Source organism: Erpetoichthys calabaricus, chromosome 5 (assembly GCF_900747795.2).
Source record: "Erpetoichthys calabaricus chromosome 5, fErpCal1.3, whole genome shotgun sequence".
Lineage (NCBI taxonomy): Eukaryota > Metazoa > Chordata > Cladistia > Polypteriformes > Polypteridae > Erpetoichthys > Erpetoichthys calabaricus.
Genome location: NC_041398.2, coordinates 32,002,049 through 32,019,651, shown reverse-complemented (window position 1 = coordinate 32,019,651; position 17,603 = coordinate 32,002,049). Strand labels below are relative to the sequence as shown.

Sequence of the window (17,603 nt, the reverse complement as noted above, 5' to 3'; positions counted from 1 at the left end):
CAAGTGTGGATCTTTTATGTGTCTCATGTGCAGCGCTTCCACTCACTTTGTAAATCCAGACTTCAGCAAAGCAAGAGTAAAATACGAGTCAAAATGGATGCCACAGAGCTGTATCTGCGATGTGAAGAAAATGAAAAACAATGAAACAAAACAGGACAAAATAAAGATATGAATAAAGTTAAAAAACATTTTTGTAGCTGAATTTAATTATCAAGTGCTTGCAGTGACATGCTGATTTCCTACAATATACTGCAATAGACCATGGGATGCGTGGTGAGGTTGATGCCATTATCAGAGCACAGAAACAATTTCAAGGTAAAATAAAGCTTGCATAAAATGGCCTGCTTTAAGAACACAATGAAACTGGAAGAAAGAAACTTCAACTGCAGAAAAAGTCAACCACATCAACTCTTTTGTCATTTAGGCTTATGAACTTACACTCCAAGAGCGGTCACCCTAATGCATTTGGGAAAATCTGTGCAGAGTATTATACAAAGATGACGTTGCTGGTTATTTTGAGTTTAAGGTACAGAAAAATGTGCCCAGACCCAAAACAAAAGCATCTGGGTGGGTTGCTGAGGGTGGTAGTCTGACTAAAGTCAAAAGAAGCATGGATTGTTTTCAGTGCAGGATTTACGTATAAGCTACACAAGCTATAGCTTAGGGTCCCCGCCTTCTTGGGGGCCCCCAAAACAAATTGTCCGAGTGAGCAATTGTCATATATACTTAAATATACTACAGCAGGGGTAGGCAACGTCGGTCCTGGAGTGCCACAGTATGTGCAGGTTTTTGTTCCAACCCAGTTCCTTAACGAGAACTCAATTATTGCTGATGAAGCACATATTGCTTAAGTGACATTTTAATGCTTCATTTTAGTGGTCTCGCTTGTTAAGGTTCTCCAACCTTAATTGCTTATTTCAATCTTAAACTGCTGCATTCAGTGTTTTAATTGCTCCTTATTAGCAATAAGATGTAAAACAGGGGTAGGCAATGTCGGTCCTGGTGAGCCGCAGTGGCTACAGGTTTTCATTCAACCCAATTGTTTAATTAGAAACCAATCATTGCCAATCTCAGACCTTATTTAATTTTATGGCTTGTTAGTCTGTGCAATGTAAGGCTTTTATATCGTAGATTTTTTTCCTTTCCAAGGATATCATCCAAATGATTTGAAGCCTAAAACAGATCATTTTCAGTCTGTCACATTTTTCTATTAAGTGTTTTATTAAATCAAACCGTGCATGATGAACACACACAGATGTAATTGGAAAAAAGCTAGCTGGAGAACTGCTGGCTGCTTTGTCTTTTACATCTTATTGCTAATAAGGAGCAATTAAAACACTGAATGCAGCAGTTTAAGATTGAAATAAGCAATTAAGGTTGGAGAACCTTAACAAGTGAGACCACTAAAATGAAGCATTAAAATGTCACTTAAGCAATATGTGCTTCATCAGCAATAATTGAGTTCTCGTTAAGGAACTGGGTTGGAACAAAAACCTGCACATACTGTGGCACTCCAGGACCGACGTTGCCTACCCCTGTACTACAGCATTATTTGTCCCAATCAGGCCCGGCCTTAGGCATAGGCGAAGTAGGGGGGCCCTGGATCGACTCCTTGGTCTAATTTTCACGCATTTCACAGAGCTACCGGGGGGTTCCGCCCCCCTCAGGGGGCCCCTGGACCCCCCTTTCACCTAGGGCCCCATAATACCTAAGACCGGGCTTGATTGTTTTTGATGAATAGGGCAGCAGCTGATTAGACTCTATTGTATCTACAGTATGTGGGGGGCATAATCGACCCCCTCAGTTTAGAGATGAGTATTTTCTTCTCTGGATTGAGTGACATACAATAAATAACATACACCTTACCGCCAATCATCAAAAACAAATCACACATCTTTTTACTTGAGCCAGACATCCATGTACAACTCTCATTGAGTGCCAACGCTCAGGCCACCCCTGTGAGTTTATATGCCAGTGGAGTACCCACGTGATTATAGAATGTAACAAGTCTCTTGGATGACTGAGAACCTTTATAGACTTCATACAAAAATAGCTCTGCAAAACACAGTCCAAGATGTCCAAACAGTGAAATAGGGGAAGAGGTTTCAGAGGGGGAAGAATGTTCTAATACAGTGGACATTATACAATGCAATACAATACAATTTATTTCTGTATAGCCCAAAATCACACAAGGAGTGCCTCAATGGGCTTTAACAGGCCCTGCCTCTTGACAGCCCCCCAGCCTTGACTCTCTAAGAAGACAAGGAAAAACCCTCAATAAAAACCCTTGTTGGGAAAAAATGGAAGAAACCTTGGGAAAGGAAGTTTAAAGAGAGACCCCCTTTCCAGGTAGGTTGGTCATGCAGTGGGTGTCAAAAAAGAAGGGGGTCAATACAATACAATACACAGAATGGAACACAAGGCATCCTCAATCTTTATATATAATCTTCATTTGGATCTTGATCTTTGTTTGTCCGCGAATTCATGTTCCCCTGACACTGCCTTGTGTGGTGTTCCTGCTGTGTTCAGTAGATGGCAGTAATGATGGAGGAGGAGAGGAAGTGAAGGGGAGGATCGTTGGATGAGGTTGGAGTGTGGTGATTAAAGAGGATTGAACTAAAGGAGACTACGTGCTGTTTGTACTGGCTGAACACACAACACCTTGGTTGTTACTTTTGTTTACAAACACTGTCGATAGCACTCTTTGTGTTTAGATCTGGCGTCGACACCACTCTTTGTGTTTAGATCTGGCGTCGACACCTGCTTCGTTGTCGAGACTGTGGTTTATTGTGTTTCTATCAACCATCGTTGGCAGCACTTCATCCAAATCGAATGTTCACCCACTTCTTGGAGTCGGCAGTCAGAGTATATAAGTCAGACACACTTCTGTGATTTTCCATCAGTCGGCGTTTGGAGTTCAAGAAAGAAGTATTGGTTCTTCCTTACTCATTTGATTGCCACAAAGCAACCTGCGAGATTGGAGAAAAGTTGAGAAGAGATTGTGAGAGGAAACGACAGCGTCATGAAAATGAGACGGACTGTGAACGGAGAGAAGCAGAAATGCTCCTCCACCACCACATAATTACTATTCGGACAGTGATTCCGAGTAGGCCGTTCCTATTGAATCAATGTCCAAGGGTTTTGTTTTGTAATTTTGTTTCCCTTATAAAAAATCATAATGCTGTGCAACGAAGGGCCCAGTTCATGACTGGCAGCCGCGTTTAAACAGGGAGCCCTTCACAGACAACTTTAACACGCGCAACGTAGTTGGGCGCACATGGCTAGTACAATATAATAACAGAGAAGAAATATTACAAGTACAGAGCAGAATTGCTGAACCTCGTCTGAACTTATCATGATTTACATTAAACTTGAAGATCCAGATGTTGAATGTGCCTCAGGTGAAGAGGATTCCGAGGATGAGTCTGCCATTACACGCCCTCCAATAAATGGGAAGAATGGAACACAGCAACTATCAAGAGGAGTATCTAAAGATGGTAATGTAGAATGGTCACCAGGGCCGGATTTATATGAAAAGAGGCCCTAGGCTATTCCACTTATGAGGCCCTTTCACCTTCCATTTTTAAGTTTGTAAATTACATGAGAGATAATAAAATACATCATTACTGTGATTAACCAATACATTTTTATGTTTGTTTATTAGTCATATGCATAGAATTTCTCCTTATTTTTGGTTCAGTGTTTTAGTGTTCACTGTTTTTAGAATAGTGTAATTTTAATTTTGCTAACAAATTGAATGTAGGCCCCTCTTGATCTTGAGGCCCTAGGCTGAAGCCTAGTTAGCCTATAGGAAAATCCGGCCCTGATGGGCACCTTCACTGCCGCCATGCCAAGGCAGACTTTTAGCTTCTGATGTAATTAAAATGGTTCCAGGGCCTACACGATTTGCTGTACTCCATGAAATACTATTAGCTTTAATGTGATTTTTAACTTTATGTAGACAGTGTGGGCCAATTTTTCAACATAATAGGAAGACTAAATACATAGAATTACAAAAGGGCATCAATGCATTGAAATAAATATTTCAAATTAAAAGATCCAGTAAATTTGTGCCAGAAAACCAGCATCCTGCGGTGCGTGTAAAAGAGGGGTGGCAAGGTTTAGCTAACAGAAAGCCGATAGCAGGAGTCACGGTCAGATGACTGGAGATGAGGGACTGTCGAATTCCAGTATTTAATATTTTATTTAATGTAACAAACAACTGAAAACAATAAACAAACAAACATTCTGTAGGGAAACCAATATGGTGGAAGAAAAGTCTCTCATGAAGGAGGCAATCACTTCCGGTTCGAGGGCATGACCTTATTAAACTTTCTTACAGTGTGCAAATAAATAATCCAAATAAACACAATTAAAATCCCAAATGTTAGAGAGTTAAAAATCATAACATTCTGCCTTTTCTTCCTTCCCTGATCCGAGTCAAGACAGCAAGAGACCTCAGTGTCGCAATCTGACGCATCTCCAATCCAACAAGCAGATCCGAGCTGTGGGCGCCGGCAGCTCCAAGGGCTCCTTGTCAATTTTCTGATGCAGCTGCATCTGGCTTGTATCTCTAATCACGTACCTGGATCCAGGTTGCCCCACAACTTTCCTCACCGTTCCCAGGATGCCTTGCCCATTTACTGGATGCCGCTGCATTTATGACACCTTTCACCAACTTGGTCCAGTGGCCTCTCCTCTTCTCACCCACTTCACTGCTCACTATCCACAGAAACTTTCAGTTTTTGGTCCTGCTCTCTTAAAAACCATAAGCAAACCCTGCTGCCTTGTGCTTTCTTCTTTTTTCTCTATGACTAACGATCGCTGTCCGTACATATCTTCCTCAGCTCCTGAAACAGCAGATTGTTGTGTTGCCAACAACATAATTGAGGTAATCGCCTTGTTAAGTTGGAGACACGTGCTCACCCCTGGGCTGTGCAACAGCACGGGCTAAAACGGGTTGTGCTAAAATCAATAAATAATTAAAAAATTAAAGCACCCCTCTCATCTTACCACTCTTCTATATACTCACCAATCACCAGTTAGCGGAGGAGCTGACCAATAAGGAAAAGTAATCAACAAGCTGGAGGGCTAGCATAACGTAATCCCTCTGTTCTGTTGTTTTAATTCCACCATTTGTCCAATACCTAAATCTACTTTGTTCACAGTACAGTCACAGGGCACAAAAATGGAAAGTAGTAATATCAGACAAAGGGGGGTGATATGAGTGATTGATGACCTTAAGCCCCACCCCAAAAAAGGATTTATGAAAAACTTGTATTATGTATTATTAAATATGGTTTATGAAAATATTAATTATGAAATATGAGCTATACTATTTACCCACCCACTCCAAATAATGATTTATGTACCCTCGCCCTGAAATTTATAACCTCACCCCAGAATTATCAATAATGATACTTATAATGCCTATGACACAGGGACTTCAGTTTATAAACACTAGATTCAGAACTATTAATATTAAGAAAATATAGAATATACATTTAACTTGATTGTAATACAAAGCCAGGCAAGTGTCCTGCCACATGCAAAAGTTCGCTGATGACACTGCTATCGTGGGCTGCATCAGGAGTGGGCAGGAGGAGGAGTATAGGAACCTAATCAAGGACTTTGTTAAATGGTGCGACTCAAACCACCTACACCTGAACACCAGCAAAACCAAGGAGCTGATGGTGGATTTTAGGAGGCCCAGACCCCTCATGGACCCCGTGATCATCAGAGGTGACTGTGTGCAGAGGGTGTAGACCTATAAATACTTGGGAGTGCAGCTGGACGATAAATTAGACTGGACTGCCAATACTGATGCGCTGTGCAAGAAAGGACAGAGCCGACTATACTTCCTTAGAAGGCTGGCGTCCTTCAACATCTGCAATAAGATGCTGCAGATGTTCTATCAGACGGTATATCTATCTATCTATCTATCTATCTATCTATCTATCTATCTATCTATCTATCTGTAAAGGGCTATAAAGCAGTGTTTTAAAGAAAAGGCAGAATTTCTGGAAAATTCTGGTACAGGTTATTGCTGATGGCTATCTACAGGGCACAGATATTTACCTGTCTTGCTGAAGAGTCACCTGCTTTGAATAGTCAGACTGCTTTGATTTAGTATCTTATCTACAGACAATGTGTAGATACAGAACTGTCTGCTTCCTTGGAAAATTAATGAGTTCTGGGGACATTGGTTTCTAATCAAGTACTCAAAGTAAATGTGTTTACACTATTTGTTATACAGAGTAAATTGGCTTGCACCATTGTTTTCACTGATTATCATGTTCATCTATGCAGAAATTGAAGCATATATATATTTCTGGGAAAAGGAGAATAAAAGTAGAAGAGAACAGAGAAGTATGGTCTGAGACTCAGGACTGCTATCTGCTTCTTTTATGCTTTACACCATATTGCTGTGGCTACACCCTGTAGCAACAGTGACTTGTACCTGGCCCAGGTTCCCCTAGGCCTGAGGTCGGTAACATATCTATCTAAGTGTGTATGTTTTTAAAATTCAAAGCAAATACAAAAATATACATTTCTCTTTCTTGTGTGTATCTCTTTAAAATTCAAAGCAAATAATAATAAGAGCCTAATTAAAATGATCATCCCCATCGAATAGAAATACTTTACTGTTGCGTTTACTAATTCTAGGACACAATTAAAGATTTTAAAGTACTGACCAAGCAACACGAAGCTAATGTGACTTCAGCTGAAAGCATATGGCCATGATGTTCAAACCGTGGCTTTATCAATGAACTTTATGTCACAGGACGCAGCTGCTCATATTTCATAATTCATATTTTCATAAATCCTATTTCATAATGCATACTTTTCATACAGGCGGCACGGTGGCGCAGTGGGTAGCGCTGCTGCCTCGCAGTTGGGAGACCTGGGGACCCGGGTTCGCTTCCCGGGTCCTCCCTGCGTGGAGTTTGCATGTCTCCCCGTGTCTGCGTGGGTTTCCTCCGGGCGCTCCGGTTTCCTCCCACAGTCCAAAGACATGCTGGTTAGGTGGATTGGCGATTCTAAATTGGCCCTAGTGTGTGCTTGGTGTGTGTTTGTGTGTGTCCTGTGGTGGGTTGGCACCCTGCCCGGGATTGGTTCCTGCCTTGTGCCCTGTGTTGGCTGGGATTGGCTCCAGCGGACCCCCGTGACCCTGTGTTCGGATTCAGCGGGTTGGAAAATGGATGGATGGATACTTTTCATACATCATGCTTTTCATAAATCATATTTCATTAATCATATTTGGGGGGGGCTTAAGGTGATCAATCATTCATATCACCCGCTTTGACAGTTTGTGTCTGATATCACTACTTTGGAATGTTGTGAGCCAATAGATAACCAGGAGATGATACATGAAGTGAAAAAATGGGTCAGGAACAAGCCAAAGGTCAAAGCCAGGGAGTAAATGCAAACAAAGGGCAAAGAAAAAATCAAAGGTCAAAAGTCAAAACCAAACTCAGAGCCAAAATCAAACTTAAAACCAGAGCCGAAGCTAACTATCACTAAGGATTATCATGTGTTTAGAATTGCGGCCTGACCAATATTGGGCACCTTCATATTGGGCCGATATTTGGTTTTCACATATGCATCAGCATCAGTTGAATCTCCACCGATATTATGATGCTGCAACTCTTCTGAGCAAGGCATATTTATTATGTTAAATTTCTACTATAAACTACCTCAGTTTGAAAATCCACTCTTTTTAACTGATATGCAAAAAGATTTTAATAAATTGATTAATAACAATTGACACACGCATGAGATTAGGAGGCAGTCAACAAGCCTGGAGGTGAGTGAAATATCGCAAGACAGAGGGTCAATCTGCGGTACTAATGCCTCTCTCTCTCTCTTTCTTCAGACAAAAGGAAGAAAATTAAACCTACCTTACTTCCGGGTTCCAAGATGGCCACCGGAACGTCACCTCAGGCATCATGTGATGACATCACTGCCCGGCTCCAACCTATGACGACACTTCCGGTCTCCAGTTGATGACATCACTTCCACCCATACATCACTTCTGGTCACTTTTTATGATGTCTATCAGCTTCAACGTCATTTTCTGCCAACTCATTTCCGCCTGCCATCTTTGTTTTGTATAAAAGTTGCCATTTTGTAAAAGCTGTGGTGATGTACTATAAAAGTAATTTTGATCACCATATTTTTGCCTTTTCGTTTTCTTTGTTTCTTTGGACATTATATGGGGACTGTCCCCAACTCTTTTTTCAGTTGTGGACATCTTTTCTTATCACACAATATAAATGCTAAACAATTCTAGTCATTTGTTTATTTACTGTTATACGTACTTGAAGTTCACAATTTTCCTCTTTAAATGTTATATTTACAAGTTTTCTCACTTTAATCAGAGCCTACCAAATCGCCACATTTAGTCCAAGCATGCGCAAAGTTATCAATCTATAACTAAGATCGCCTTTGTGTCAAAGGTCAGCTGTTTATTAAGTAAAAACCCTTCTTTTATATGTTTATACATTTGACACTCTATGCTACAGCAATTACCTGATAAAATGTTTACAGTGTGATAAGCATTCGCTCTTTCAAGCACCTTCAGTTGATGTGCAAGCCATTATTCAGTTTCATTTTTAAAAAATCAGTCTGTCAGCTTTGAGAGAGCTGAGATGTAGCTATCTAAGGCATAGACACTTGTCTCTGTAACACCCAGCACACAGGGGATGAACAATCCAGTGTGTTTCTTCATGCCGGTCCCAAGCCCGGATAAATGGGGAGGGTTACGTCAGGAAAGGCATCCGGTGTAAAATTTTACCAACTCAATATGTGAACAACAATACGGATTTCCATACCGGATCGGTCGAGCCCCGCGTAAATAACGGCCGCCACCAGTACTGTTAGCCAACAGGGTGCTGGTGGATATTGGGCTACTGCTGGCCGAAGAAAGAGAAGGAAGGGGTTGAGACATGTCCGGAGGAAAGAGAAGAGGAGGAATGTAAAGAGATTGGAACTGAGGGCAGGAACTCTGAATGTTGGCAGTATAACTGGTAAGGGGAGAGAGTTAGCCAATATGATGGAGAGAAGGAAGGTTGATGTATTGTGTATGCAAGAGACTAAATGGAAGGGGAGTCAGGCCAGGTGGATCAGAGGTGGATTCAAATTGTTCTATCATGGTGTGGATGGGAGGAGAAATGAGATAGGAGTTATTCTGAAGGAACAGTATGTCAAGAGTGTTTTGAAGATGATGAAGTTGTAGTAAGGGTGACAGAAAGAAGTGTGCTTGGCGTGACATCTGGACAGAGGAAGGAGGAAAAGGAAACCTGGTGGTGGAATGGGGAAGTACAGGAGAGTGTACAGAGGAAGAAAATGGCAAAGAAGAAGTAGAATAGTCAGAGAGATGCAGAAAGTAGACAAGAGTACCAGGAGATAAGGAGTAAAGTGAAGAGAGAGGTGGCAAAGGCTAAAGAAAAGGTGTATGATGAGTTGTATGAGAGGTTGGACGCTAAGGAGGGAGAAAAGGACCGGTGGGCTAGACAGAGGGAGCGAGCTGGGAAAGATGTGCAGCAGGTTAGGATGATAAAGGATAAAGATGGAAACATACTCACAAGCGAGAAGAGTGTGTTGAGCAGATGGAAAGAGTACTTTGAGAGGTTGATGAATGAAGAGAACGAGAGAAAGAAGAGGTTGGATGATGTGGAGATAGTGAATCACAAAGTGCAACAGATTAGCAAGGAGGAAGTAAGGACAGCTATGAAGAGGATGAAAAATGGAAAGGCAATTTGTCCAGATGACATACAGTACCTGTGGAAGCATGGAGGTGTTTAGGAGAGATGGCAGTGGTGTTTTTAACCTGATTGAATCTTGGAAAGTGAGAGGATGCCCGAGGAGTGGAGAAGAAGTGTACTGGTGCCGATATTTAAGAATAAGGGGGATGTGCAGCACTATAGTAACTACAGGGGGATATAATTGATGATCCACAGCATGAAGTTATGGGAAAAAGTAGTGGAAGCTAGGTTAAGAAATGAGGTGATGATTAGTGAGCAGCAGTATGGTTTCATGCCAAGAAAGAGCACCACAGATGCAGTGTTTGCTCTGAGGATGTTGATGGAGAAGTTTAGAGAAGGCCAGAAGGAGTTGTATTATGTCTTTGTGGACCTGGAGAAAGCATATGGCAGGGTGCCTCGAGAGGAGCTGTGGTGTTGTATGAGGAAGTTGGGAGTGGCAGAGAAATACGTAAGAGTTGTACAGGATATGTACGAGGGAAGCATGACCGTGGTGAGGTCTGCGGTAGGAGTGACGGATGCATTCAACGTGGAAGTGGGATTACATCAGGGATCGGCTCTGAGCCCTCTCTTATTTGCAATGGTGATGGACAGGTTGACAGATGAGATTAGACAGGAGTCCCCGTGGTCTATGATGTTTGTTGATGACATTGAACAAGACAGAATATATGTGTGTAAATGAGAGGGAGGTCAATGGAATGGTGAGGATGTAGGGAGTAGAGTTGGCGAAGGTGGATGAGTTTAAATACTTGGGATCAACAGTACAGAGTAATGGGGATTGTGGAAGTGATGTGAAGGAGAGAGTGTAGGCAGGGTGGAATGGGTGGAGAAGAGTGACAGGAGTAATTTGTGACAGACGGGTATCAGCAAGAGTGAAAGGGAAGGTCTACAGGACGGTAGTGAGACCAGCTATGTTATATGGGTTGGAGACGATGGCACTGACCAGAAAGCAGGAGACAGAGCTGGAGGTGGCAGAGTTAAAGATGCTAAGATTTGAACTGGGTGTGACAAGGATGGACAGGATTAGGAACAAGTACATTAGAGGGTCAGCTCAATTTGGACGGTTGAGAGACAAAGTCAGTGAGGCGAGATTGCGTTGGTTTGGACATGTGCAGAGGAGAGATGATGGGTATATTGGGAGGGTGCTAAGGACAGAGCTGCCAGGGAAGAGGAAAAGAGGAAGGCCTAAGCGAAGGTTTATGGATGTTGTGAGAGAAGACATGCAGGTGATGGGTGTAACAGAACAAGATGTAGAGGACAGGAAGATATGGAAGAAGATGATCCGCTGTGGCAACCCCTAACGGGATCTGCTGAAAGAAGAAGAAGATATACTTGACTCTGTAAGATGCCGCAATCGCTTGATAAAACAATTTGCTTCTCAATAAATTGCATGCTAGCCTGTGTCAGCTCAGTAGTGTGTTTTTAAACTGACAACTGTTTCTTCTGTAAGGTAACTGAAGTACGTTTCACCCCAAAAGAGCCCAGATGTTATTTTGGGGAGAATCAATTACTTTCTATGCAAATAAGAAGCCTTCTCAAGCTGCTCTAATGGCTGTGAATTTATTTGGATTTGTCAAACAAACAGAGGTTTGTTTTTGTGCATTAAAGAAATATTACATAGTAGAAATGCTTTAACACAGCGTCGTAATGAAAGTGCTATCTATTTATTTATTTGTTTGTTTGTTAAATTTCAGCCACAGTCTTTGCATTTTAATCTGTGGGAACAAGGAAATTTCAATAAAACCTTGCAATATTGTGACCTATGACATGGTGCCCTAATATTGTTTGTATTATTGATATTCCTTCAAATGCTACTTGTCTCCGTTTTCTAACCTACTGTCTTAGCTTACTTTCTTCCCTGTTTTTCTTCATTGGTTTGCAGAATCTGCCAATGTCAGAGGTTTATGTTGGTCACATGACAAGTGGATATCTGGGAGATATGCAAATATAAACAGCTCACAAATCTATTTTTTGAGCATTTATAACTAGTTAAAAGTTAAAAATATAGAATTAAATAAGTAAATAAATAAATACAGCTAGATAAGCCTATGGCAAGTACTCTCCAAGTTGTTTCAGAGTAAAAATTCTTACGTTTTTATGAATTATATGCAGATATGAGGATAAATATATTTCAATGTATTTAATTAAATTCACATCTCGTGATATTTACAGTACATGTGCACTTATTAATTTATTCATTCATTAATCCATTGTGGGGATGGTCCTTAAAATGCTGGTAAAACTTTAAGTTAGGTGATAAAAAAATGCATCTTTTACTCATAAACAAGACCGTAACTAAAGCCTTTTTTGTTCTTTATGACATTTGTAAAGCATTGCAAAGTGGTTATTCATCTGTTCAGAGTGTGACTTGCTAAAATAACAACTTTAGGACAGTCACAAGTGGCTTAAGTGAGACGTATTTCTCTCGATATTGTATACTTCAGTATATTCCCAAGTCATTTTACTAGAATATCAAAGACTTGTGTAAGAGCTGAATTTGAACCCTGGTCCAATGTGCACCTGGTATGTGTCTGAGTCTTATATCCTTCTGAGCTTATGCTTAAAAGCTGATGCTGTTATTTTATTATTTACTATGATAAAATAAATTTTTTATATATTTTATATATAACCCCTTAAGAGAAAATGTTATATTTCATGGCATAATCATTTTTTTATATTTTGCTTGGTACTAAGTTTCCTGTTTTTGTACCCAGCTAGACCATTCAAAAATGAGACCATTGTTCTACAAACCATGAGAAACAGGATAAACGTGGAAAAACTCACATTCTTCCTAAAATAAGAATTTAAAAAGTCCCGCACACTCTAAGCTAACAAGATTATCAATCAAATTGTGGTCATTCAAGGTATCAATGTTTGTCATAGGTGTAACCAATCATGTTAAACGTTTCCTGATTCTGTAATGAATTCCTTTTTTGAGTAGTGACCTAATCAATGAATTATATAATTATAAGTGCAGAGGATACTTTTTCTTTGCCAAAACACTAACATGACAAGTTTTTGCCTCTTGTCAGATTTAGATAAAGAATATCGATTGACGCTTTCTCCTGCCTGTGCTTTATTCCATAAATCAGTGCATTCCAGTAGCGGGTGTCTGTATTTTCTTCCACACTCTAAGCCTGACTCCACACAGAGATGAATAACCACAACCACTTTACCGGTGGTCTTCTTACAGAAGAGGAAATGAGTAATAGATGCAAACTAATTACCTAATTACAATACACCTTTATTCTTTATATTTAACTCTTTCAGGGCGGATGTTGACTTTTGTCAAAACGAAGGGTGGACCGTGGTAATCAAACGTAAATGGACTTTCTTTGCTAGAAGGCAAGTTAGCCTTCATTGGTATGACTTGGATTCCTTGCGTGAGTAGCAAATAACAGAAAAAATGGCATTGATATCTGGTGAGAGATAGAAGTGAATATGCAAAGCAAAATACTCCGTGGACGACGTTATGCATATCATCGTTGAATTGGACTCTGACTTGTCGGACTCTGATTTTGATACAAGTGATCGAAAACGAATGTGAGGTACCAGCATCAGCTGATCGTGTTTCTGACACTCGTACAACAACATTCGCCTGGGAGGGCCACCACTTACAATGACCAGAGATACAATCCAGATCACGATGCACTGCGAACCGTGACTGCTCTGCCGCTCCCCGCCATGCAAAGGCAGCCTGCGCAGCAACAGATGTTTTATGTTGATTTCTGTGTGAAACCATTGATTTGGATGCTTTTCAGAAAACTGTGTTTTTTGGAAAAAATATTCAGCCCTCAGAGATTTAAGTAAACATGGGCTACATCATTTCATTTAAAGCATCAATTTAACAGTTGTGCTCACTTAATACACATCAGATGTCTCTGTGCTATGGGTCATTTAACTTGTCTCAGTGTTAAATTACAACATAAAATGTGCTCATGTGAGAACATAATCTTTATCTGTTGATTTAAAAATATCTCTATTATAAAATAAAAATCTTGGAAAATCTTGGGAGGGCGACGAGACGTCCCGTGAGAGACACTTTAACGTCATGCGAGACAAGGCAGTGAGACAAAATGACAGCTGCTGTACAGGCTTTTAAATGATCGACGCGCAGCGCGACAAGCAGAACACACAGCTCGGCAGCAGCAGTAGCAGAAAGACAGCAGCTGATCCGACGGCATCTCCTTAGTGTGCGTTCATCCGCCCCACCCCCTCCCCTTCATGACGCAATATTGTTTTTACAAAATTTCTAAAGTAAAAGCGAAAATAATGCATTTGTAACATTTCCCATGAAAATAAAAATCTCTTTAAATTGTATATCCGGCAAACCAAACCCGGGGGTGAGCGAGCAAAGCGAGCAGGGGGTGGAGGCCGTTAGTTTTTAAAAATATTAGGCAGCATCAAGTGCAATGCAGCAACAGAGACCCCCACACACACATCTGCACTCACTCATCCGTCGCTCCACGTTGTTCAGTGTTACTTGGCCCGGCAGCCTCAGTTAAAAGGAAACAACCAAACCAGGATTGAGCAACACCTCTGCCAAGCTGAGCAGGATTCAAATCTGTATTTGGCCCACTGCTACAGGCCCATCATTTGCAAAACACAAAGAGAAGCTAGGAAACCAAACCCAAGATGTCTGTCAGCCATAGTGCCAACCTTTAAACACTCAAATGAAACCATATGACTTGGATTTAACATTTAAAACGTGTCTGACTCATGGCCACCTTTTTTCCCTTCATCTAACCTCTCTGGCCCCGGGGCTGTTCGATATTTCCATTCGTCTCAAATTTGATTACAACCTTTAATGATGTGCTTAGAAAACAAACCATTCTAGTCTGTTTATTGCATGCAAAGCAGTAATAAAAAACAAGAAAATGCCATTCAGGAAAACAACAACATAAAATTCTCACACCTGCATTAACTTTCAAGTTCAAGTTCCTGCTTCTTGTCATTTGTACTCTTCTTCTTCTTCTTCTTCTTTCGACTGCTCCTGTTAGGGGTTGCCACAGCAGATCATCTTCTTCCATATCTCTCTGTCCTCTGCATCTTGTTCTGTCACACCCATCACCTGCATGTCCCCTCTCACCACATCCATAAACCTTCTCTTAGGCCTTCCTCTTTTCCTCTTCCCTGGCAGCTCTATCCTTAGCATCCTTCTCCCAATATTCTCAGCATCTCTCCTCTGCACATGTCCAAACCAACGCAATCTCGCCTCTCTGACTTTGTCTCCCAACCGTCCAACCTGAGCTGACCCTCTAATGTCCTCATTTCTAATCTTGTCCATCCTCGTCACACCCAGTTCAAATCTTAACATCGTTAACTCTGACACCTCCAGCTCTGTCTCCTGCTTTCTGGTCAGTGCCACCGTCTCCAACCCATATAACACAGCTGCTCTCACTACCGTCCTGTAGACCTTCCCTTTCACTCTTGCTGATACCCGTCTGTCACAAATCACTCCTCACACTCTTCTCCACCCATTCCATCCTGCCTGCACTCTCTTTTTCACTTCTCTTCCACAATTCCCATTACTCTGTACTGTTGATCCCAAGTATTTAAACTCATCCACCTTTGCCAACTCTACTCCCTGCATCCTCACCATTCCACTGACCTCCCTCTCATTCATACACATGTATTCTGTCTTGGTGGTCCTACTGACCTTCATTCCTCTCCTCTCCAGAGCATAGCTCCAGCTCTCCAGGGCCTCCTCAACCTACATAATACAATGAAATTCTTCCTTGCATACAATACCAACAACAAGGCAACACGCTCACCGACACACAATAAAACACATATATATGTAGCACGGAAAATATATACACAATTGTACACATATTATACTGCTTATATACAGGATCATGGACATATATAGTGGGGCAAAAAAGTATTTAGTCAGCCACCAATTGTGCAAGTTCTCCCACTTAAAAAGATGAGAGAGGCCTGTAATTTTCATCATAGGTATACCTCAACTATGAGAGACAAAATGAGTAAAAAAATCCAGAAAATCACATTGTCTGATTTTTAAAGAATTTATTTGCAAATTATGGTGGATAATAAGTATTTGGTCACCTACAAACAAGCAAGATTTCTGGCTCTCACAGCCCTGTAACTTCTTCTGTAAGAGGCTCCTCTGTCCTCCACTCATTACCTGTATTAATGGCACCTGTTTGAACTCGTTATCAATATAAAAGACACCTGTCCACAACCTCAAACAGTCACACTCCAAACTCCACTATGGCCAAGACCAAAGAGCTGTCAAAGGACACCAGAAACAAAATTGTAGACCTGCACCAGGCTGGGAAGACTAAATCTGCAATAGGTAAGCAGCTTGGTGTGAAGAAATCAACAGTGGGAGCAATTATTAGAAAATGGAAGACATACAAGACCACTGATCTCCCTCAATCTGGGGCTCCACGTAAGATCTCACCCCGTGGGGTCAAAATGATCACAAGAACGGTGAGCAAAAATCCCAGAACCACATGGGGGGACCTAGTGAATGACCTGCAGAGAGCTGGGACCAAAGTAACAAAGGCTACCATCAGTAACACACTACGCCGCCAAGGACTCAAATCCTGAAGTGCCAGACGTGTCCCCCTGCTTAAGCCAGTACATGTGCAGGCCCGTCTGAAGTTTGCTAGAGAGCATTTGGATGATCCAGAAGAGAATTGGGAGAATGTCATATGGTCAGATGAAACCAAAATAAAACTTTTTGGTAAAAACTCTACTCGTCGTGTTTGGAGGAGAAAGAATGCTGAGTTGCATCCAAAGAACACCATACCTACTGTAAAGCAAGGGGGTGGAAACATCATGCTTTGGGGCTGTTTTTCTGCAAAGGGACCAGGACGACTGATCCGTGTAAAGGAAAGAATGAATGGGGCCATGTATCGTGAGAGTTTGAGTGAAAACCTCCTTCCATCAGCAAGGGCAATGAAGATGAAACGTGGCTGGGTCTTTCAGCATGACAATGATCCCAAATACACCACCAGGGTAACGAAGGAGTGGCTTCGTAAGAAGCATTTCAAGGTCCTGGAGTGGTATAGCCAGTCTCCAGATCTCAACCCCATAGAAAATCTTTGGAGGGAGTTGAAAGTCCGTGTTGCCCAGCGACAGCCCCAAAACATCACTGCTCTAGAGGAGGTCTGCATGGAGGAATGGGCCAAAATATCAGCAACAGTGTGTGAAAACCTTGTGAAGACTAACCTTGTGAATTTCCCATTGGATTAATAAAGTATCTATCTATCTATCTATCTATTCTATCTATCTATCTATCTATCTATCTATCTATCTATCTATCTATCTATCTATCTATCTATCTATCTATCTATCTATCTATCTATCTATCTATCTATCTATCAGAAAACGTTTGACCTCTGTCATGCCAACAAAGGGTATATAACAAAGTATTGAGATGAACTTTTGTTATGGACCAAATACTTTTTTTTCCACCATAATTTGCAAATAAATTTTTCAAAAATCAGACAATGTGATTTTTTCTGGATTTTTTTTTCTCATTTTGTCTCTCATAGTTGAGGTGTACCTATGATGAAAATTACAGGCCTCTCTCATCTTTTTAAGTGGGAGAACTTGCACAATTGGTGGCTGACTAAATACCTTTTTGCCCCACTGTAATACATATTAGTGTTATGGCTAGTTGTGTAGTCTTGAACAGGCATACACTACTAGACTGGCTGTGCAGTGACCTCGTGGCCTGTGGGTAGAAACTCTACCTGAATCCTCTGGTGCGAGTGCCAATAGCCCCGAAGACAGGAATGAGGCAAGCAGGTGAGCAGGATGTCTGACGTCTTCAGTAATGCTGTTTGCGTTTCTAAGGCACTGAGT

The 17,603-nt window shown here is 41.2% G+C and overlaps 1 protein-coding gene across 1 annotated transcript in view; it reads left to right on the top strand.

Annotated features, from left to right (window-relative positions):
* Positions 1-144, top strand: part of LOC114644669 (sodium- and chloride-dependent GABA transporter 2-like) — a 35,559-nt gene extending 35,415 nt beyond the window's left edge. The window contains exon 14 of the mRNA XM_028792706.2: positions 34-144. Coding sequence (XP_028648539.2) covers positions 34-144 — 111 coding nt within the window. The remainder of the gene's footprint in view (positions 1-33) is intronic.
* Positions 145-17,603: the final 17,459 nt, after the last annotated feature.